The sequence below is a fragment of the Ursus maritimus genome, unplaced genomic scaffold (assembly GCF_017311325.1).
Source record: "Ursus maritimus isolate PB19 unplaced genomic scaffold, ASM1731132v1 scaffold_19, whole genome shotgun sequence".
NCBI classification, from domain to species: Eukaryota; Metazoa; Chordata; class Mammalia; order Carnivora; family Ursidae; genus Ursus; species Ursus maritimus.
This window is the reverse complement of record NW_024424341.1, coordinates 45,479,199-45,502,674: the sequence shown is the minus strand read 5'-3', so window position 1 is coordinate 45,502,674 and position 23,476 is coordinate 45,479,199. Positions and strand designations below refer to the sequence as shown.

General features: G+C 43.9%; 1 protein-coding gene across 3 annotated transcripts; it reads left to right on the top strand.

Moving 5' to 3' along the window:
- Positions 1-6,667: 6,667 nt before the first annotated feature.
- On the top strand, positions 6,668-21,581 carry ZNF599 (zinc finger protein 599). 3 transcript variants are annotated; one of them, XM_040632790.1, is made up of 5 exons: positions 6,668-7,031; positions 8,916-9,042; positions 11,306-11,401; positions 12,189-12,276; positions 19,216-21,581. In XM_040632790.1, exons 2-5 carry the CDS (start codon positions 8,963-8,965, stop codon positions 20,470-20,472), a joined length of 1,521 nt encoding a protein of 506 aa, XP_040488724.1. In that variant the 5' UTR covers positions 6,668-7,031; positions 8,916-8,962; the 3' UTR covers positions 20,473-21,581. The 3 variants fall into 3 exon arrangements, with proteins under 3 accessions (XP_040488724.1, XP_008710296.2, XP_040488725.1); XM_008712074.2 differs by lacking the exon at positions 12,189-12,276 and having other exon boundaries at positions 18,950-21,581; XM_040632791.1 differs by lacking the exons at positions 6,668-7,031; positions 8,916-9,042; positions 11,306-11,401 and having other exon boundaries at positions 12,187-12,276; positions 18,950-21,581.
- Positions 21,582-23,476: the final 1,895 nt, after the last annotated feature.

Here is a 23,476-nt window from a genome sequence, read left to right as displayed (position 1 = left end):
TCTGATTCCGGAGCTTATGCATCACCCCCTGACTGTGGTGCCCCCTCCCCCATCATGCAGGCATCACGGAGGACCATTTTTCTAGTCCAGGTCCTCAGCTCCTTGGCACCCCTCTAAGGGTCACACACGGCCTCCTAGGTCTGAATTGGTCGCACTCCTAGGGCAGCCACAGGCCACCCTGGCTCCAGTCTCCTCAGCAGCTGTAGGAGGGAGGTCACAGGTTGCCGGCATAATCCCATGAGGCATCTGTTGTCGCTGGTGGCAACGCACACAGCTGCATGTGAAACTCCTCTCTCAGATGCAAGGACACAGGAGTTGCTGCAGGGGGTTGCAGAGCCCCCTCTGCTGGAACAGCCCTGTGTCCCCAGGCATCATCTCTGGGGTAACTCGGCCCCGCTTTGTCTTAGGATGAAGGAAATTTCTCCAATTCCTACTTCACCGAGAGGTCTGCTTGAAAGCTATGTTAAACTTCATCAATTCCTTCCCCCACAGCTTTGAGACAGGCAGATGGCGTCTCTCCTTTAGTCTCTTAATATGGTAAATTGCATTGGTTGATTTTACATTTGGAATCAACCTTGCCTTCCCGCTGCAAATTCCACTCGGTCATCCTAGATTACCTTTTTACATTTGGTTAGGAGTGATTTCCTAGTATGGTAAAGATGGTCATATCTGTGTTTATGAGGTATATTCATCTGTACATTTATTATTCTATTTTGGTATGAAGGCAGTGTTAACCTCATAGAATGGACTCAGAGAATCTGCCTCCTTCTCTATCTCCCGAGAGTTTGTATAACACTGGGCAATGTCTTCTATGTGTGATGAAATTCACCAGGAGAACTCTTTGAAGCCGCAATTTTCTTCCTAAAAAGGTGTTTATAATCACCTTATCCTTTGAATGTCTTCCAATCTAGCAATGTCCCCCCTTTCCCCTGAGAGGGATAATTTGAATTTTCACTTATTAGTTCATGATTAATCTCAGTACACATTTATCAATTTTACTAGTCTTCTACAAATTTAACTTTAGCTTTGTTAATGTGCTGTGTATTTTCTCTTTCCATTCCTAGATGTGTAATCTGTTTCTGTTTTGGATTTAACTTGCTTTCATTTCTCTGTTTTTAGGATGGAAACTTAAATCACTGTTTTTAGATCTTTTTTATTTTTTAATATAAATACTTAAAGTTGCAACATTCCTTTATGCACTGCTCTAACCATATTCTGTAAATTTTGATTTGCTCTGTTTCAGTTATCATTCAGTTCAAATTATTTCTAATTTTTTGGTTGTTCCTTCTTTGACACATTGGTCACATGAAAGTATGTTTTCCTTTATTTCTAAATATTTGGAGATATCCTAGATATCCTAATTATTGGTGTCTGCCCTAATTCTGCTGTATGTATGTTCAACTTTGGGAATTTGTCGAGACACAGTTTTGACCGCGTATGTGTCTAACTCATGAACCTTCCAGGTTCACTTGACAAAGAAGTATGTTCGACCCAGCAGTTACACTACTAGGTATTTATCCAAACGATAGAAATGTAGCGATTTGAAGGGGCACATGCTCCGCAATTTTGATAGCAACAATGTCCACAATAGCCAAGCTATGGAAAGAGCCCAGATGTCCATTGACAGATGAATGGATAAAGAAGAGGTGGTATATATAGATAATGGAATATTACTCAGCCAGCAAAAAGACTGAAATCTTGCCATTTGCATCGATTTGGATTGAACTAGAGGGTAGTATGCTAAGCCAAATAAGTCAGTCAGAGAAAGACAAATACCATATGATTTCACTCCCATGCGGACTTTAAGAAACAAAACAGACGAACATAGGGGGAGGGAAGGAAAAATACGATAAGAACAAAGAGGGAGGCAAAGCAGAAGAGAGTCTTAACTATAAAAAGCAGACAGGGTTGATGGAGGGGAGGTGTTGGGGTGATGGGGTACGTGGGTGACGGGCATTAAGTATGCAGCTGATGAATCACTAAATTCTACCCCTGAAGCCAATAATACAGTATTTTAATTAAATTGAATTTAAATTAAAAACTGTCTGACATCAGCTGCTTATCCTGAAATACAGTTCATTCATTAAGACAGAATAAATGTTTCATTCATGTCCTTAAAAAAAAAAAAGAAAAAGAAGTGTGTTCAGCTAATGTTGGATATAGTGTCTTACAAATACCATTAAGTCAAGATAAATCTTTTGCACCCTGATTTGCTTCTTGTTTACTCGTTCTAACAATTAGTGAGAAAGAAGTGTTAACATCCCCAATTGTGATTGTAACTTGTATATTATCCTTTAGGTTGGTTAGTTTTTGCCTTACATATATCAAAGTTCTGCAATTAAGCACATAAACATATTTATGTCTTCGCAATGAATGTTTTTTTAAGTGTGTAAACTACTGCTATAAGAAAGGCCATTTTATGTGTATCAGAATACATGGACAAAAACCCACAGCAGCAGGATTGCGTTACCGGAAGCTGAAAACAATATAAAGGTGCATCAGCAGCAGAATGGATGGATCAATTGTTAGCTCAACAGCAATGAAAACGGACGATATGCAGATACACAAGATAACACGGTGAATCTTATGTTTGTTTTGAAGACAATAATGAGACCAAACGGAGCCCCTAATTTAGGATCCCATTCATGTAAAGGTCAGTAATAGCCACAACCAAACTTTATTTTTGGGATTCAGACACAACAGGAAAAACTATCCAACAAGGCAGGTTATACTGACTTTCAGAATCAGGTTCTGGAACTCCTCTTGGTTTGGGGGAAGAGCACATTGTGAGTGGGAGTTCTCTGGCCTACGGGCACTACTAATATTCTTTGTATTGCCTTCTGTGGTAGTTACATAGGTATCAAGTTTTAAAAGATTCATTACAAATCCACATAAATAGTTTTTTAAATAATTTTTTATTATGTTATGTTAGTCACCATACAGTACATCCTTAGTTTTTGATGTAGTGTCCAATAGTTTTAAATTTCTTATACATATGCCATATCTCACAATGTTATGGGCTGAATTGTGTTTCCCCAAAATCCACTGAAGCCCTAGCCCCTATTACCTCAGAATGTGGCCGTATTTGGAGATAGGGTTTTTCAAAGACAAGGTAAAATGAGGTCACATGGGTAGACCCGAATCCAATAGGACTGCTGTCCTTCTCGGAAGAGGAGATCAAGACCCACACAGCACCGAGTGAGGGACAACCACGTGAAGACACAGTGACAGCATAGCCTATCTGCAAGCCAAGGAGAGAGACCTCAAAAGAACCCACACCTGCCAGCACCTTCATCTTGGACTTCCAGCCTCCACGCTGCAAAAATACATTTCTGTCGGTTGAGCCGCCCAGAGTGCGGTACTTTGCTATGGCAACCCCAGCAAACTAATGCACGTGCTGAGAGTTTCTTCAGGAGAAAAATTGGGACAGATGTCGGAAGTGTGTTCTTACACAAGTGCAACCACCATATGAAAACCTGCTTTTTCGTTCACAAACGTGTGAATTTTAATGCAGCTAAGAAAATACCTGATGTATGCATGAGAAACAGGCCATATTAAGAATTATGTAAATGTAACACTTAAAAAAGAAAGGCTGGATTTTAGGCTTACATCCCAGGTCTCTTCCAAGTGAGATCTCTGTTGTCAGGGACAGGAGTGAGATGTAAACTCAAGTCAGCCTCCATTCCTCACAGACCCAGCATGTGAGCCTCCAGGTGGCCATCAGGTGAAGTAGAGGGAAAAATCCATACAAGTAAGTAAAATGAAAACTTCCCCCAAATGATTCATTTGGTTTCAAAAATCAGGGAAAATCAGAATTATTCAGAAGCAAACTCTTATGATTAAGGACATTGTTTAGAACTTAGACAAACCCTAATCTGAGTCCAGCTGTGCTGTGACATCTAGAGCCTGTAATCGTGACATGAGGATCCTTACTAGCTGAGTTGTGTGGATAAACTATTACATTCATACAGATAAAATCATTCCAGACTTCCTATGAGGAAAATATAAATCTGTTCTAGAACCAAGACGTAGACATAGATATTTAGACATAAATGAATTCACAGGTAAAAGGAACATGGTAGACTGAATTTTGGAACCCATTCCGTTTTTCCCCTGATGTGACCCCCAGGAATATGCTGAGTATGTGGCAAGGGAGACTTTGTACATGTAAGCAAAGTTACCAACCAGTTGGTCTTCAAATGAGATGATCCTGGATTATCTGGGTGGATCTAGTCTAATCTCGGGAGCCCTTAAATGCAGACCAGTTTCTTTGGCTGGTTGGTCAAAAGGAAGGAAGAGAGATTGAAAGCCTGAGAGAGCAAGCACTCAACCCACTGTTGTGCTTAAAAGTCAAGGACGACACATGGAAACTGTGAGCAGGAAATGAATTCTGAAACAAAAACAAAGTGATTGTGGAAACGGGCTGAGGGCCCCAGATGAAAATTGTAGCCCTGGCCAATACCTTGACTTTGTCCTCAAGGGCTCAGAGACTTCAAGATGATAAATCATGTGTGGTTTTCAACCAATGAATTCGTGGTAATTTTTTTTAGAGCAGTGATAGGAAACAGAGGGACAGACATGCAAGAAGAGGAAAGAACTGGGACAGAAGAATGTGTGATATGGGGTGGGATCAATGTGGATAAGGAAACTGCTTCATTTTCTGTGGCTTCACTGAGTAACTATGTACATTAGGTGGAATCAGGTTAAGTAAGGTATCATTTATACATGGTGCCTCATCATGAAATCACTCAGGTGTGAACTGGGCCAGCTACAGCAACTACACATAGCCAATAATCGATACCATACCCAGCATCCTGGCATTAACAACAGTTTTTCTTTCAGCCCCTTAATTTTTGGCTAGTGTATGGGTTTGCGGCAAACTTCTGCACCTATCACTGAACACTGGGACTTTTGTCCCGGGAAGGGTGTTTCCAGTACATGGCACTTTCAGTGCTAAAACCAAGACAGGCCGGTCAAACTGATGAGGGAGACTTCTGCAGGGTGTTGGCTTGTGCTTTGTCTCCAGCTAGCCTCTGCTCCCTCATCAGGTGGGCCGGAGAACTTGCATTTCAACAAATTCTCAGGTGATCCTAAAGTTCTACACGACGAGTACTTAGATAATGATGACGATGACATGAAAATGTTCAGACGGTTCTTGCCATGCCGTTATTAGACTGTCACATACACACACAACAGATAAGTTTGTTAACTATAAAGCACAATGATTATTTACTACTCATTAAGTGTAATTGGATCACCATAAAGGTCTCCATCCTCATCGTCTTCATATTGAGTGGGATGAGGAGAGGAGGAGGAAGAGGAGGGGAAGGTCTTGCTGGCTCAGGGGTGGCAGAGGTGAAAGGGGAGGCAGGAGAGGCAGACACACTTGATGTAATTGTGGAAATACATAATTTTTGTCTGACTTTTTTGCTTTTTCATTTCTCTAAAAATGTTTCTATACCACACCAATCTTTCTTCCCATTTCCTTTAGTTTCAGTTCTCATATCATAGAAGAGTCCCTGTCATAAAGGAAGTCAAAAGCAGTCTTGAATAATGCTTCTGCCTGATTCAAGTGTATTGTTATGTAAAAAAAATTTAAATACTATTTAGGTGGCTCCTTGTTGAGTCAAAGTATTATATATATATATATATTTTTTTTAAAGATTTTATTTATTTGACAGAGACGGCCAGTGAGAGAGGGAACACAAGCAGGGGGAGTGGGAGAGGAAGAAGCAGGCTCCTAGCAGAGAAGCCTGATGTGGGGCTCGATCCCAGAATGCTGGGATCACGCCCTGAGCCGGAGGCAGACGCCTAACGACTGCGCCACCCAGGCACCCCAAAGTATTATATATTTTGACAAATGTCGCCAGTGCCTCTGCAAAGAAGTATCAAAGAGAATTCCTGTCTCACAGGGATGTATGCCAGATCCTCGTAATGACATTGCCAATGATACTAATATAAAATAATAATAACGACAGCACTAGCTCTTATGTACTTACCATTATGGTCCAGGTCTGCTACTAAGCTCTTTTTAGTTATCTCCCACAAAAGAGGTAGTTTTAGCTCATCTGTTCACTGGAATTTAAAGAGGCTGTTTCTCAACTGTTCTGGAGCATTGAAATCCTTCGGAGGGCTTATTTAAGCATAGATGTGGGGCCCTAGCCCAGAGTTCTTGATTCAGTAGGAGTGAAGTGGGACCTGTATTTGTGACAAATTCCCAAGGGAACGCTGTCGTGGTCTGCAGGTTGGAAACTGCTGATTAAGGGAGCTTTTAGAATTACTGCATTCAAGAATTATCTTCATTTTTTGTTGTAAATACTGGCTCAGGAAGAAGTGAGTGATCCCACTGCTGTCCACAGGGAGGAAGGTGAAGCTATGCATCACCTATTTGAGGCGAGGCATTGCCTGCAGGGCTCCTGAAATCTGTGTGGTTCTCCTTCAACCTCTAAAAAGCCACACCCCTGTCTTTGGAACACCAGGTTGCTCAGAGAACGAAACGTGCGGGGCCTAGATGCAGTCAGAAACTACATTACCCAGAAGGCAGGGCAGCTCATGTCGAAGGCGAGCGCTCAGCCAATGGCGGAGGGCGGAGATGGGCGATTCTGCCGCGCCGTGGGCGGGACTTCTGGCGCCTTCCCCTAGGACGTCATTTGGTCGTAGTGGGTCTGTGTTGAACGGCGCAGCTAGTTGGAGGGCTGGCAGGAGGCCGCTTGCTAGAAGGGTCTTCCAGACCGAGCAAAGGACAGTGAGGAGGGTAGGACCTACCTCCATGGTTTTGTATGAGTCCGACACCACCTGTAACGGGGTTGTCCCCCTAGTCTCTCCGGCGCCTCTGCACAAGCCCTTCGTTTCCGAGGCACCCGCAGGGGGCCCCCTGGATCTTGTTGCGCGTTTACACAGCGGAGACCGAGGTCCCTGGTCACCCTAGCCAGGGCTGGGGTGAAGGGTCGACTGAGCCCGCCGGACGGGCTTTAGTCGCCGCTTCTCGCGGTCTCGCTCGGCCGGTGGACCTCATGGCGGCGCAGGCGCTGGTGAGTGGAGGGTCGCGCAGGCTCACGCGCGCTGGGGTCGCCGTCCTCACGGTTCCGCCCTCAGTGATACAGATCCTGGGACTCTTCGCCGTTCCTTCTTAATGCACTTGGATCTGGAGGTCCTGGAGGAATGCGGCGGGGGAGGGCGGTGTAGATCTAGTCACTTCTAACCCAGGGTTCTGAATCCAGGCCAGGGGTTATAAGGGGAAGGCCCCTTTTCTGTCTCTGACCTCAGCTTGCCTTTTCACTGCCCTTGGCCTCCATTAACTCGGGTCTAAAATTGGAATACCGTGTGTATTAACGATTATTCTCTCTCAGTTGAGGGAACCAGAGAGGGTATGCGTGTGACATGTGTCCTTCATTGCTCAGGACGACCCATAGAGCATCACTCTGGATGCGATTCAGAGCGACTAACCTGCTCTGCTCTTAGGCTCACTCCAGGGAGAGTCTGTCCTTCGGGCTTCCCTGACTCGGGCTGGAAGCTGGGAGAGGGGATGGAAGCTGCGTTTTTTGAATTACTGCTTCTCTGATAGCTGTAGAAGGTCTCTGGACAGGTGGGGAAGACAGGACAGTCACTGGATTGAACTTTGCAGATGCCATCTGTGTATTACAAGTGAAGTTGCTTTGCAACTTGCAGCCGTGAATCCATTTTCCTGTTTAACACATTTTCTTATTCAGGTTTCCCTACTTTCCAAAGGTTTGGATTTTGCCACTGGCTTTTAGGAAAGACTACATTAGTGAGGTAAAAACAAAACTCCTCTTGGGATTTCTTTTGGTTGGTAAAAACAGGTGCTAACGTAAGATTTTCCTAAAAGCAAAGTGGCAGTAAGGGGGACTTTCAGAAAGTTGGGGGATACTTTTCATTTACTGCCATGAAAATTTTCTTATGAATTTCCTTATGAAATTTCCACATTTCCTTATGAAAGTTTTCATAGGAACACGGTGCTTTCAGATAGTGGGGGAGATCTGTGCTTGAAGAGTGACTCCATTACAATATTCGTTAATGACACTTGTACAGGAATGCCGTGTCTCTTGGGCTGTAAACACGACAGGCCTTAAGTTATTCTCTAGCCACCCTGTTTACTCTCATCCTAGCTCTGACCGCCTTCGGGACTTAGGTTAATTATTAATCTTTAGTCACCTGGCCTGCTCCCTAACGTCACTCCAGCCTCATTCCAGTGTCCCTTAAGAGAGGCCTTCCTGGTTGCCCAAGCTAAAGTCCCCTAATGTTTGCAATCAGTTCATTCTCTTTTGTTGTTTTTGGAGCCCTTAGAGCCATATGACTTGATCTTGCTCCTTTCTTTAATTTCTTGTTGGGGTCCTTTCCCCAGTCCTGGAGTGTGAACTGTTCTCTGCTCCATCTCCAGGCCTAGAACAGTACTGGGCCTGCACCTAGTGCCCAATAAGTGGTTGATGAATGAAAGATTTTTCCCTCTGGGACTATGTCAGACTTAGATTAAATCTAACCCCCCCACCCTGCCACCATGGCTGGACCTGAGAGACCTGGGTTCAAATCTTGCCCCTTCTCATTAGACATACAACTCTGTTTCACTTGGCTTTGAGCCTCAGTTTGCTGCTTGTGAAATGGAGGTGATGGCCCTTACCCGGTGGGCTGACTGTCTGCTCCTTACTGCCCACATGAGATTATCATGGTTTTGTGTCTTTCTCCAATGGCTTCCTACACAGGAGACTTTTCTCTCCCACATCTTTTATTCCATCAGAGGCACTATCTGCCTCCCTCCTGAGCCCAGTACAGAGCTAGGTTCTCAGGAGATACTCAGGGGTTCAGGCCTCGGGTCTTTCTGGACTTCTGCTGGTGGTCAAGCAATAGGCTCTCATCTCATCTAGATGTATAGGCACCCACTCCTCTGTTTGATGTTCCAGGCATTGGTATCATTTAAAGACGTGGCCGTGACCTTCACTGGGGAGGAATGGAGACATCTGGACCTGGCCCAGAGGACCTTATACCGGGAGGTGATGCTGGAGACTTGTGGGCTCCTGGTCTCACTGGGTAAGGACTTATCATTCTCCAGAGTGGTACCCAAGGCTTTCATTCCATCCTTTCTCTCTAAGCATGGTTGATTGAGAAGGCCTCTGGGACCCACCTTCCTGTCTCCCCACAGCTTCAGCATATTCTGTTCTAACATTATATTGGTGTCCTTATGTGTGCAAAAGGGATTGTTGTATAAGAGACATAGTTCTTACCATTTTTACCCGAGTGTCCAGCAAAAGCTGGCCTCAGTCTGACGTCCTTATTCCAGATCTCCATAAGAGCTAGGGTGATCGATTCAGCTTGGTTGGGTCAAACGTCTTCACAGCCCAGTTCGCAGGACCTGTGGGTAATGGGAGGTTCTCCAAGAAGTGGGTGAATCAAACAAACAGGAAGATATTTGACATCAGTGCTACTGGTATCTTTCTAAACAGTCTCTGCTAATTGGCTTCTTTGGCCCCTGGTGTCTGCAGTTTTCTCTTGTTTCCTAAGGCCTATGCCTTGCTTCTCTGCTGCTAAGGGAGATCATTTTAGAGGGTGCACAGACACATCATCGAATGATGTTGATGGGCATCTAGGAAAGCTCTTTCTTTTTCCTTTCTCTTTCCTGCCTTCTGACTGTTGTTGGAAGAGTCTGGGCTTGGTGCTGCGTCTTTAGCTCTCCTGTGTCTGTTCACTAGTTTCCCCTTCAGAAAGAATAGCTGTGGGACACACAGCCTTGAGGAGGCAGTATGAGCTTCCTGGGACTTAATACAGTTATTTTAATTTTTATTGTGTTTTTATAGTAACCTTTCACTTAGCCCAAGTGACCTAATTCCTGTGAAGTACTTAGAATAGAACTGGGAACATAGCAGGTGTGACACATGTATTTATTATATGTACTAAATCAGTAAATCCCAAATATTCTCCCACTAAAACTTTAAATGGCCAGTTTACCCAGAAATTGGTTTGATCTGAACTGAATAGAGGCCCGAGGTCTCCCTTTTCCCAGACGTCCAGAATGGTTACTGTGACAAGGCTTCCCCACCCTTGTGTCCACATTGTCTCTCCCAGGAGGTCAGGCATCGATGCAGTAAATGGTGTTAGCTTGTGACCATTCTGATTAGCTGTTGAAAGGAGATGCACGGGGAATAGTATTCCAGGTGGAGGGACCGACAGGAGCCAAGTCTGTGCGGGGGCAGGGAGCTCAGTTCTGGAACAGAGATGAAGGAAGGTCTGATTTAACTTTGACACTGCCCCATCACGGAGCTCAGTGCCAGACGTCTAGCAGACATCGGTGAACATTTGCTGAGGGACAACTGGATGCATTCTGGCCTGCGGAACAGGATTTTCTAGTCGGGGTTCTGTGGGTCCCGGTGCCTTGGTCACTGGATTCTCTCGAGTCCTCTTGTCTTTAAGCCTCCACATTTGGCAAAACTTTGAGTGCATGTACCAGAATACCTGCTCATACTGATTTCACCCCTGAAAAACTTGTAATAACTTGTCCTGATGAGAAGCCCTGAGGTAGTGCTGGCTGCTGGCCTGGTAGATGCCAACCCAGGTGTGCCTGTTCGCTTTCTGTCCTTGGTCCAGGTCATCAAGGCAGTATCCTCGAAGCAGCCATAGGATGCTACAGCAGCAAGTAGGGCAGCAGGTCCCCACCTTCAGCTCTTGTCTTCCCAATTTGGATTAAAGGCTTTTTCTTCAGGATGGGTAGCAGTTTTAGGGCATGGCCAACCTCAGACAACTGACTATCCGTGGATGCCGTTCAGCAGTTGATTTAGTCCAGTGTTTTTAGCCATCCTTGGGCACCGGAATCACCTGGGAAGCTTTGCAGATTTCCTGTTTTTTTTTTTTTTTAAGATTTTATTTATTTATTCGACAGAGATAGAGACAGCCAGCGAGAAAGGGAACACAAGCAGGGGGAGTGGGAGAGGAAGAAGCAGGCTCATAGTGGAGGAGCCTGATGTGGGGCTCGATCCCAGAACGCTGGGATCACGCCCTGAGCTGAAGGGAGACGCTTAACCGCTGTGCCACCCAGGTGCCTCAGATTTCCTATGTTCTGTCCTTATGCCCAGAGATTTGGTTTAATTTGTTCTGTGTTCAGAACCAGACATCTCCAGGTAGTTCTGATCCACGGCGAGGTGGAATCCTACTGGCTTCATTAGGGAACACCTTCTGGAAGGAGTTGTTTCCTTTCTGGAGTTCTGTGGTGGCGTGTGAAAGGTGTATACTCTGTGTACTTGAGACTTTTCCTTTTGTCTGTACCTGTATACCCATGCCGCATTTATTTCTCCATGCACAGGGCATCCTGTTCCCAAACCAGAGCTGATCTACCTGGTGGAGCATGGGCAGGAACTGTGGACGGTGAAGAGAGGCCTCTCCAAAAGCACCTTTACAGGTAGGTGGCTGAGAGTCTGGCAGGTGGGTGTCCTGGCAGATGGGTTTCATGGCGACCGACAGACTACCAGGGGATCACTATGTCTGAAATTCCACGGGCAGCTTCGTTTCGTGGCCTTCCTAGGGGCTCGGTTGGTCATGGAGCACTCCCAGCTGTGTTTCCCCTGTCTTTCCACCCCATCACACTCTTCGTTTTCATTCGGGCTGGGATGTGGTATACTGAGTAAGAGACAAGCTCTAAACGCTTGGCCACTCACCAGCCTCATGACTGAGGAAGTTGCATGATGTTGCTGTGCCTTTGATGTTCAGGTTCGGCTGAGTTAATTCTCTGCTGTCAAAGATAAACCCCAGAATGTGGGTGGGTCAGCCAATAAGGAGTTTTTTTTCTCAGTCATGCCACGGTTAATGTGGGTCAGTGGGGGGGCTCTGTACACATACTTAGTCAGGGACCCGGGTGCATTCTGTTGTCGCTATGTTGCTTTAAGGCTGCCCTGGCATCATCCAACTGGCCAGGAGGAATAGGAGAGAAGGGGAGTACAGATGGCCCCCAGCGTACAGTGGTTCAGCTTTGGATTTTTCCACTTTACAGTGGTGTGAAAGCAGTATGCGTTCAGTAGAAACTGGACTTTGAATTTGGAGTTTGGATCTTTTCCTGGGCTAGTGATACTGCCGTGTGATACTCTGTCTTGACGCTGGGCATCAGCAGCGAGTCGTGGCTCCCAGTCAGCGGTGCGATCGTGCGGGTAAACAACCAGTACGCTTATAACCATTCTGTTTTTTACTTTTAGTACGGTAGGCAATAAACGCGTGAGCTCGTCAACACTGTACCATGAAATAGCCTTTGTCTTTGCTGATGTTGCCCGACCGGAGGCTAATGTAAGTGCAGGAGCGTGGTTAAGGCGGCCCGGGCTAAGCTGCGATGCGCGTGGGTTAGGTGTATTAAACGCGTTTGATGGGTGTATTGGAATGTGACCCCATCATAAGCTGGCGAAGATCTGTAGTCCTGTCCACTTGCACACATACGTCATTTCCGTTCACCCCCCGTAGACAAGAACTGGGCATCAGGCTACATGTCGCCTCAAACTGGGAAATGTGGTTTATCTTTGTGCCCACGGAGAAGAGGCCAGGGATATGATGAACGAATCCTGGGTCTGCTAAAGTAGCCTATGTTAGAAAAAGATAGTAGGGGCGCCTGGGTGGCACAGCGGTTAAGCGTCTGCCTTCGGCTCAGGGCGTGATCCCGGCGTTATGGGATCGAGCCCCACATCAGGCTCCTCTGCTGTGAGCCTGCTTCTTCCTCTCCCACTCCCCCTGCTTGTGTTCCCTCTCTCGCTGGCTGTCTCTATCTCTGTCGAATAAATAAATAAAATCTTAAAAAAAAAAAAAAAGAAAAAGATAGTAATGGTGGTTTCTGCATCATCAGATTATATGACAATGTAATTAGATAATGGGAAACTGCTTATCGTACACTGCCTAACCCAGAGTAAGTGACAAAGTAACACAAGTTGTGTGTTTGTAATATTCAGGCATTATTAGTCATAGTGAATAATGATATCTCAGTCTTCTTCCCAAATTCAGAAAAAACAGTCCTTTCTTTTTCTGCAGATTCCTACCTCTAACTATACTTTGCATCCCACCCTTTCCCCCCTTCATCTGATCATTCATTCAGCTCTACATCCCTGCATGTCACCATCCTTCCATTTATGAAGCTCATATTCGGAAGCAGTCCCTAGCCTTGTTCTCTTCTTGCCCTCCTGTCTTATAAAACCCCAACAAGACTTTGCCTTCGTCAGCCTCACATCTGGGCGCTAAGAGCCACTGGAGCCATCGAGTGGGTGGAGAGGCTTCAATGAAGATTCGTGATCTCTGCCCTCTCACGTTCCTTCTGACTGCTCAGCCAGCAAGCGTCCGGCCCTCCCCTCCTCACCCCTAGAGTCGGTCTCACACCTTCACCCCACTCTGCAGTTCCACATCTTCACTTGACTGTTCCAGTGTTCCACTGTCATCCTAAAAAGGACCTCATGATCTGGCCCACTCCTCCCATCTCCCCATTTTCAGCTACTGGTCTTACCATTTCGTAAATCAAGAAAGCCAGGAACAAAAGGACGGCCCCACACCACCTCCATCTTCTTCATACCCTCTATCCAGCCACTCCTGAATCTTGATCATGTTTCATCTTCCGTATCTCCGGAATCTGTCGTCTTCACCAGCTCTGTCAGGTCCACATTAGCACCCCCGTCCAAACCATACTTGTCTCTTGCCTGCCCGACACTAGCGGTTGTCCAGCTACTCTCCCTCTATCTGCTGCGTGCCTCCGGTCCACTCTGTCTTCCATCCGCTTCCCCATCCACTCACCCTCCTTCCCGATATCACCACCCGCCTCGCTGCTGCTAACTTCGCATGTGACCTACTTCACGTTGAGAAGAGAGGCTACACACTTGGCCTTCCTGCTCTTCACCCCTGACAGACTCATCCTGCAGCTTCCTTCTCACCTCTGGAAGAGTTCCCATGCCCGGCATGGCAGGTTCCCCCAGCGGAGTCTAGATGGCGCCTTCTCCTGACTTCTCAGGTGTATCGGTTACCTATTGCTGTTTGGCAATAATACCACAAACTTAGCTAAAAATATCACTTATTTACTGTTTCTCATCTGTGGGTCAGAGGCCCCAGCACAGCTTGGTGGGGTCCACTACACGCCACAGTCAGAGACACCTCACAAGACGTCAGCTTTCTTCTTCAGATCAAGTGATGGTGGGAGAGACTTCAGTAAGAGGGATGCAACACACAGCCTCATGTATTACACTCCGCCACTTGGCCATATTCTGTTCTTTAGAAGCAAGTCAAGGGCCTGCGGCATTCCGCCAGAGGGCATTATAACAGGGTGTAAGCGGCACGAGGCAGGAGTAACAGGAAGCCATACATGAGTCTGCTGCATTGGGGACCTTGGGTCTTCACTTATTTCCTGCCTCTTCCGTATCTTCACCTTCTTTCAACTCAACATAGGAAACAGTGCAGTTTCGGATGCTTGGGGGAAACATGGAATAAAAAATGCTCTTGGCTCTCCAACATATATAATTGTTGACAACTGTGTTTTACCTGAACAACCAAGCTTCTGGGAGGAGTTTTCTCATTCTCTGAAGAGACAGCTACACAGGACTTCTAGGCTTCCCCGTTACTATTTTACTATTTTCTTTAATTGCCGTACGAAGGTGTAACTTGCAAATAGTGAATAAACAAATCTTAGCGGTTCATCTTTATGAAATATTAAATATATATAAACCCAGGTATCCACCACACAGGTCAAGAAATATTTCCAGCACCTCCCAGGTTTCTTCTGCTCCCTCCTTGTTAATATCCCCTTTTACAAAAGTAGCCGGCGTTCAACTCAATCACTGTGGTTAGTTTTAAAGACTTATAAATGGACCCCCACAGTACATAATACTGTTATGTTTGTCTTCTTTTGATAATCATTATGGCTCTGAGGTTCCCTCATGTGGTTGAAGATTTAGAGTTATTTCTTAACTGTGCAGTGACTCAGTGAGTAAATGGATTGCATATTAACTATTTTCCTGTTACTTGGCTTGTTCTCCATTTTCAGGCTATTGTGAAGAATGGAGCTATGAATATTCTTGATCATATTTTTTGTCGGCTAGAAGCACACATTTCTGTTGGGAATGTGTAAATGAGTGGCCTGGCTGGATCGTGGTGTAGACACATGATTAGCTTCAGTAGAAACCACCAGTTTCACCATTTCACATTCCCAGCAGAATGCGTGCGTCGTCAGTTGTTACACCCACTGGGAAGCAGGCGGTGTCTCCCCTTTATTCTTTGAGACCCAGTAGTGTTGTTTCTCAGCACCACCCTACTGAAGATGTTCTTACTCAGGTTACTGTGGACATTCTGATCGGCAAGTGCAGCAGCTGTAATAATGATAATAGGGGTGTACAGTTTACTGAACATTTGCCATGTACTGGGCTGGTTGATTTACATAATTTTTCTTTCTTTTTTTTTTTTTTAAAGGTTTTATTTATTTATTCATTCAACAGAGATAGAGAGGGCCAGCGAGAGAGGGAACACAAGCAGGGGGAGTGGGAGAGGAAGAAGCAGGCTCATAGCAGAGGAGCCTGATGTGGGGCTCGATCCCACAACGCCGGGATCACGCCCTGAACCGAAGGCAGACGCTTAACCGCTGTGCCACCCAGGCGCCCCTACATAATTTTTCTTATGTAACATTATTGTGAACATGTGATGTGTCCTCCTCAAGGTCATACGTTGGCGGTGGGGGGCTAGAACCCACCTGTGATGCTATTAAGAGGTGGGGATTTGGGGGAGATGATTGGGTTCAGATGAGGTCATGAGGGTGGAGCCCCCATCATGGGATTGGTGTCCTCATAAGAAGACAAAGGGAGACCATAGCCTTTCCTAGGTGTTGTGTGTGTGCTGGGGGGTGCTTAGGAGAAGAGGTGTCTCTTCTTAGAAGGACACTAATCCTACCAGATCAGGGCCCTACCCTGATGACCTCATTTAACCATAATTGCTTCCACAAAGGCCCTATCTCCAAATTCACATTGGAGATTAGGGCTTCAACACATAAATCTTGGGGGAACACAAACATACAGTCCATAACAAAATTTGCTTTCCGGGTAAATATAGGGCTATTCATATATTGTTTTTCTTGTGTCAGTTTTGGTAATTTGAATCTTTCAGGTTTTCCACTTCATCTGATTATTCTAGCCATTACATTTTAAGATAAAACAATTTTATGTTATATATATTTTACCACAGTAAATAAGGCTAAAAAAATAAATGAAAATACATATATATTTTTTTACATTTTTATCTTAATCACCTAGTGCTCATCATGGCAAGTGCACTCCTTAATCCCCATCAGCTGTTTAACCATCCCCACCCACCTCCCCTCTAGTAACCATCAGTTTGTTCTCTCTAGTTAAGAATCTGTTTCCTGATTTGTCTCTGTCTCTTTTTTCCCTTTGCTCATTTGTTTTGTTCCTTAAATTCCACATATAAATGAAGTCATATGGTATTTGTCTTTCTCTGATCACTTAGCATTATACTCTCTGGCTGCATCCATGTTGTCGTAAATGATGACTTCATTCTTTTTTATGGCTGAATAATATTCCAGTGTGTGTGTGTGTGTGTGTGTGTGTGTGTGTGTATAACTCATCCTCTTTATCCATGCAGCAGTCAGTGGACACTTGGGCCATATCTTGGCAGTGCTGCGGTAAACACAGGGATGCATGTGTCCTATGTACATGTTTTTATAATGCCACTATAAACTGACGTTCTCAAAACAGACTTAAAAATTACTTCGTTGTACTCTTGTGTGCACGTACTTTTTCATTTTAACTTCCTAAAAAGTTTATCATAGGTTATATTGTCTTATATGACTTGTACTTTCTATTCAACAATTTATCATTAAGATTCACCATGCATGTAGTATAGTTCACTCATTTTTTTCTTCTGTAGTCATTTGCATGAATATAACACAATGTATTCATTTATTTTCATGAGCATTTTCATGTTTCCAGCTTTTTATACCCACAAAATGCTGTTGTGAGAATTCACATACATACGTCCTCACGTATGTGTGTAGGGATTTCTCTTAGTAGTGTTCCTGGGGCTAGAATTTTTCGGTTATTACAAGTGAGCAAAAGGAGAACTTCACTAGATGCTGCCCTGCTGTTTTCTCAAATGGTATCTTACCTGTTTACACTTGACCTGCGTTATACTAACGATTCCATGGATCTGCGGCCTTTCCAACACTTGAAACTGTCATGTTCTTAAATTTCTTCAATCGGGTGAATACAATAGGGTCTCTCATTGTGGTCTTTTTGCCCTTCCCTCATATCCGGGGAAGTTGAGCACCTCTTCGTATGTTGATTGGCTGATGTAGATCTTCTGTGAAATGCCAGCTCGTACAAATATGCTTAGTTTTCATTTTGGATGTGGAGTGTTGATGTTTCCGACTGTAATTGTGGTTTTGTCCATTTCTCCTTTGAACTCAGTTTTTGGTTTATTTTGAGGCTCTGATATTTGTTGCATACAGATTTAGGATTGTTATGTCTTCCTGGTGGATTGATTTTTTAATCATTCTATAATGTCCCTCTTTTTCTCATTTACTTTGCTCTGTAGGCTATGGTATCTGATATTAATTTAGATACCCTTGTTTGCCTTTTAAAAAATTTTATTTAGTCAAATTGACTAGTCTTTTCATTTACAGATAATGCTTTTTTATCTTGTTTATGAAATCTTTCACTTTCCTGTGATGTAAAAGATAATCATTTTTACGTTTACTAAATATTGTTAATGGTGAGCCTCTGACATGAGGTCTTAATCAGTCTAGAGTTGATTTTTGTGTGGCGTGAGGTTAGGAATGCAATTTCATTTCTCCCCATATGGGAAATGATTTCTCTAGATCTGTTTGTTGAATAGTCCCTCCTTTTCTCACTGGGCCTCTCTGCTACTTCTGTCATATTTCAAAGTTCATATATACATTTCTGAGCTCTTAATTCTGTCTTTTTCTTTGACAGTTTATCTTAAATCTATGCCTATATCTTACTGCCTTCATGTACAGAATCATCATAATTCTAATTCCTCAAAGGGCAAGACTCCCTTCTTTGTTCTTCTGTTTAGATAGCCTGGTCTCTTTGTTCTTTTATATAAATTCCACAATCAGTTTGTCATTATCCTTGAAAAACTCTATTGGGATTTTATCTGAAGTTGTATTGAATTTATAGATGAATTTAAGGGCAACTTTATATTACTAATCTCCCTTTTCGTATAGATCTTCATTAATATGGTAAATTTATAATTCTCTTCACCTAGATGGTATCTATTTGGTATCTGTTCACCTAGTCTTTACTCAGATGAAGTAGACTCAGTACGCCCACCCAGTAGTTTCTCACGGTCCCCCACTATCCCACAGCCCAGGAGCCCGAGATTTTTTTCTCTCCTCTGTCCCTGCCTGTCTCTCCATCCTCATCTCCACCATCCACTCATCCACTTCCCTTTGCCTGGCATCCAGAATTGTCTCAAGACACCGCACATTGTACTTCGTGTCATCTGCTGCAGTTTCTCTCCTAATTCCTCTGTCAGGGCATCCTTACTCTCCTTTAGAAATAAGCTACCATAGCACCTTTTCCAAGTAGCTTCCACTGACCTCTTTCTGTCTCCTGCGTGGGCCAGGTTAGTGCCCTTCCCTGTGCTGTCATACCATGAGACGTTAGGGCACAATTGTTACACACAGTGTAGTCATCACTCTGCCCACCGTCCCCCATTCTGGAGAGCGAGGCGTCATCTCCACTCCAGATTCTCTATGCCCTGCCCCAGCTTTTCTTCCTGGGTTGCTTTTTAAAGATGTCAAGAGTCCAAGGAGTAGCGAAGAAAGAAATTGTAAACCTGGGCTTAATGTATAAATGGCACTGGCATTAGAGGGATTATTCTCATCTTCCTTCGACTCCTCAAATGGGAATTTTGTTTGTTCTGTGCTGACATCACTAATAGACACCTTTCTGTACTGGATTTCCTTCAGGTGAAAAAGCAAAACCTGAGACCACAGAACTTACTGCTTCTCAGCTGGCCTTCACTGAGGAAGCCCCTGTTGAGGAACAAGTGACCCAGGGAGTCTCAAGGGATTCCAGGTCGGGGCCAGCAAGGGATCAGGAAAAGCTATCCGAGATGCAGGAAGGGAACTTGAGGCCAGGAACAGACCCCCACAAGGAGACATGCCCTAGGAAGTTGACCCATAAACATGATGATTTGGAGGCAGATGATCGTGTGTGTTTAACGCTTTTGCAGGAGCGAGTCACTACACAAGGCGATCTACGTGAACAAGAACAAGGACCAGGAAGAGACCCTGTGATAGATGCAAGGGATAACTTGTATAAATGCAAGGAATGTGGGAAAAGGTTTAGCAAGAATTGGGCCCTTGTTCGGCATCAGCAGATTCATGCTGGAGTGAAGCCCTATAAATGCAGTGAATGTGGGAAAGCCTGTCGTTATATGGCAGACTTCATTCGACATACGAGGTTTCATACTGGGGAAAAACCGTACAAGTGCAGTGAGTGTGGGAAGGCCTTCAAACGCAGGTCTCACCTCACAGAGCACCAGCGCATTCACACTGGAGATAAGCCCTATGAGTGCAAAGAATGTGGTAAAACTTTCACCCACCGCTCTTCTTTTAACCAACATAATATGACCCATACTAGGGAAAAGCCCTTTTTGTGCAAAGAATGTGGGAAGGCTTTTTATTACAGTTCTTCCTTTGCTCAACACATGAGGATTCACACTGGAAAGAAACTCTATGAGTGCAGTGAATGTGGAAAGGCCTTCACTCACCGCTCCACTTTTATCCAGCATAATATGACCCACACAGGAGAAAAACCTTTTTTGTGCAAAGAATGTGGAAAAGCTTTTTGCCTTAGCTCATCCTTCACGCAGCACATGAGGATTCACACTGGAGAGAAACCCTATGAGTGCAACGAATGTGGAAAGGCCTTCACTCACCGCTCCACTTTTATCCGGCACAAGAGGACTCATACTGGAGAGAAGCCCTTTGATTGCAAGGAATGTGGGAAAGCCTTTTGTGACAGCTCCTCCTTAATTCAACACATGAGGATTCACACTGGCGAGAGGCCCTATAAGTGCACTGAATGTGGAAAAGCCTTTACACACCACTCTGTTTTTATCCGACATAATAGGACCCACAGTGGAGAAAAACCCTTGGAGTGTAAAGAATGTGCGAAAGCCTTTTACTACAGCTCTTCCTTTACTCGACACATGAGGATTCACACTGGCGAGAAGCCCTATGTATGCAGAGAATGTGGGAAGGCCTTTACCCAACCTGCAAATTTTGTTCGTCATAATAGGATCCACACCGGAGAAAAACCGTATGAATGCAAAGACTGTAAGAAGGCTTTTTGTGACAATTTTGCCTTAACTCAACACGTGAGAACTCACACTGGAGAGAAACCCTTTGAATGTGGTGAATGTGGAAAAACCTTCAGCCACAGTTCATCTTTCACTCACCATCGAAAAATCCATACCAGAGTTTAAAGGCCTCTGCAGGTTGTTTACGTCAGTCAATTTTAGTGAACTCACACTGGGAAATACCTTTTCTTTTGAACGTAACTATTCAGGACAACCTTTTGGCCAGAGAAATGTCTTCCTCATTATCCGATAATTCATACTGAAGAGAAACATATTTGCCATCCCCACGAAAGCTTTTAGTGGCAGGTCATCTCAAGGGTCATATTAGAAATTGACCCAGCCTAGACCCTTACACTACCCTTGAGAATCATCCACAAGTGAGACCCCGTGATTATGCCTTTAGGAAATATGTTAGCAAAAATTCTCTATACTCATATTATAAAACCATCTCAAGAGTATTTTAAAAGTACACTGAGAGGTGGAGGAGGAGATGTAGAAGAGAAAGGGAAAAGAAATGAGTGTATGGCTTCTTTCCAATTTCCTTGCCAAGCTTGTGATAATTTGTCATTGGGGTTGGGGTGGGGGATCATGGGGGTATGAGAGATAAAAAGACCTCATTCGCTTTATGTGTGTGTGTGTGTGTGTGTGTGTGTGTGTGTGTTTTAAGATTTATTTATTTGAGAGCAAGAGAGAACACGAGTCGGGGAGCCTGATGTGGGGCTCAATCCCAGGACCCTGGGATCATGACCATAGTCAAAGGCAGACGCTTACCTGCCTGAGCCACCCAGGCGCCCCTATGTGTTTTTATATATCTGTCATCAGGAGAGTTGGACCATTGAAGGCAGCTCTGCTGCCAACATTTCTTGAAAATATTCCTTATTCTAAAATATTGTCATTTTTACCCTTGAGGAGCATAACTGTGAGAGATTTAGAGGCCTGAGTCTTGAAATACTTAACATACATACACACACACACTCGTGTATTTAGTTAATTCTCGTTATTCGTTGTGGTTGTACTCTATAAATCCATCGTAAACACTGAATTAATCAATACTGAACCATTGCTCCTAAGGGAAATGCAAACTTATGCTCATCTGAGCCTCTGTTCACATTTTCATCAACCAATCAATGCATAACCTATTATGGATTTTTTTCTGTTTAAAGGCATCTGAATTTAATATATGTTTCTTAGAAATAAATTATATGCAGTATTATAATAAAAATATTTCCATTACATCATTTTGTGTGGTGTATTCTATTGTTACTCTACTAAAGTCAGTCATACAAACAATACACAGAATTGAGTACTTGCACATATAAACATAGTAAACAGTACAGTAATGTGGACATCTACACTATGCTATACGGTACAGTCATGCAAACGGTGCAGAAAAAGGTAAACTTAATCAAAGATTAACATTAAGTAAAACCAGGTTCGATAGAGCTGTGGGATGTACGGTGGGGCAGTGCACTCTGGATAAACCTCTTGACCTTGGCTTACCCCAAGAAAACCAAAGGAGTAGTTGATGGTACTTATTTCAAGTCACTGAAGTGGTTTGAAAAATTGCTGGAGGCTGCATTCAACCATAGGGTCACATTCTTTCATGTCATTGAAAATTCTTCCAAGGCAGAATTTCATTCTGATATTATGGCTGCTGTGAGAGGGACAATTTACTCGGTGGTAGATGGATTTTCATCACCATCCTCATCATCACTGACCTCGGTGCCTTGTTTTACCATCTCTTCTGGGTCTTTGTGGGCTCTACTACCTTTTCTGCCAAAATTTCTTCCGCATCTTCCCTCATGTCGCTGAAGCTTTTTCCACTTATTTGCCATGTGATATGCATTATGTGTTTGACACTGTCCTTTATATTTTCTGTAACATCTTCAAAGCCTTTGAAATTTTTCAGGCAGCCTGGCCATTTTTCCAGATGTTACTGATAGTAGTCTGCTTGGTACTATACCAGGCTGTGCACCACAGTCACCAACAGTGCATGTAGTAACTGGCTTACAGTCGTCCATCATGGCGGTTTCCTTGTTGGTGTTGTATCGCTTTATTATAAAGTTCCCTCGTGTTGTGCACTATGAAGGCCTTATTATGTCCTGGTTGAGAGGTTAGGTGACAGACATAGTGTTTAAGGGCGTGAAAAGAACATCTAGGTTGGGGTGGGCATTTGCAAGTTCTTCCTGGCAATGGACTGGGGCATTATTCAAAATCAGTACAACCTTGGAGGCAAGGCATGTGTTTTCTTTAAGGTCCATCACAGCCTTCTGGGACTTACAAACACTGGACAGCACTGGGTGCCTGGGTGGCACAATTGGTTAAGCTCCCGACTCTTGATTTTGGCTCAGGTCATGATCTCAAGGTCATGGGATTGAGCCCTGTGTTGGGCTCCATGCTCAGTGGAGTCTGCTTGAGATTCTCTCCCTCTCCCCACCCCCCCTGCACTCTCTCTCAAATAAATAAGTAAATCTGTAAAAAGAAGGAGAAATTAAATCCTTAGATAGAAATAAATGATAGAGCTAAGAGCAGAAATAGAAAATATACAGAAAAATTAACACACTAAAAGTGGACTTTTAAAAGGTTAATGAAATTGATAAGCCCCTAGAAAAACTGAGCAGGAAATAAAAAAAGAAAAATGAAACTCCCAATATCAGGAGTGAAGGGGAGCATCACTGCAGATTTGATAGATATTAAAGGGATAACAAGTGACTGTAAACACCATTCTGTGAGGAAAATTGCACATCCATGTGGTTTTCCTGTAAATTGTATCAAAAATATAAGGAAGATACTTTACTAAGGTTACACAAACTGTTTCTGAAAACAAAGAAGGAAACTTCCTCATTCTATGAAGAAGCCACTATTACCCTAATACAAAAACATAATACAGAAACTTAAAGATTAATATCCCTCAGGAACATAGACATAAAAGTCTTTAATGACCATTTCAGGAAATCAAACCAAATATAAGAGGATAATCTAGCATGACCACCTCTTGGGTGGGGTTTGTCCCAGGAATCAAGGTTGGTTTAACATTTAAAAAAAACAGTGCAATTCATATTTACAGAATAAAGGAGAGAAGCCATATTATTAAATCTGTATGTGAAGTAATTGACAAAATTCAACACTT

What these genes read in the sequence shown, in the direction of transcription:
- ZNF599 (XM_008712074.2), top strand. An exon ending in TGGGCTCCTGGTCTCACTGG is followed by an intron (nt 9,043 to 11,305) that starts GTAAGGACTTAT and finishes CTCCATGCACAG; the next exon opens with GGCATCCTGTTCCCAAACCA. An exon ending in CTCCAAAAGCACCTTTACAG is followed by an intron (nt 11,402 to 18,949) that starts GTAGGTGGCTGA and finishes GATTTCCTTCAG; the next exon opens with GTGAAAAAGCAAAACCTGAG.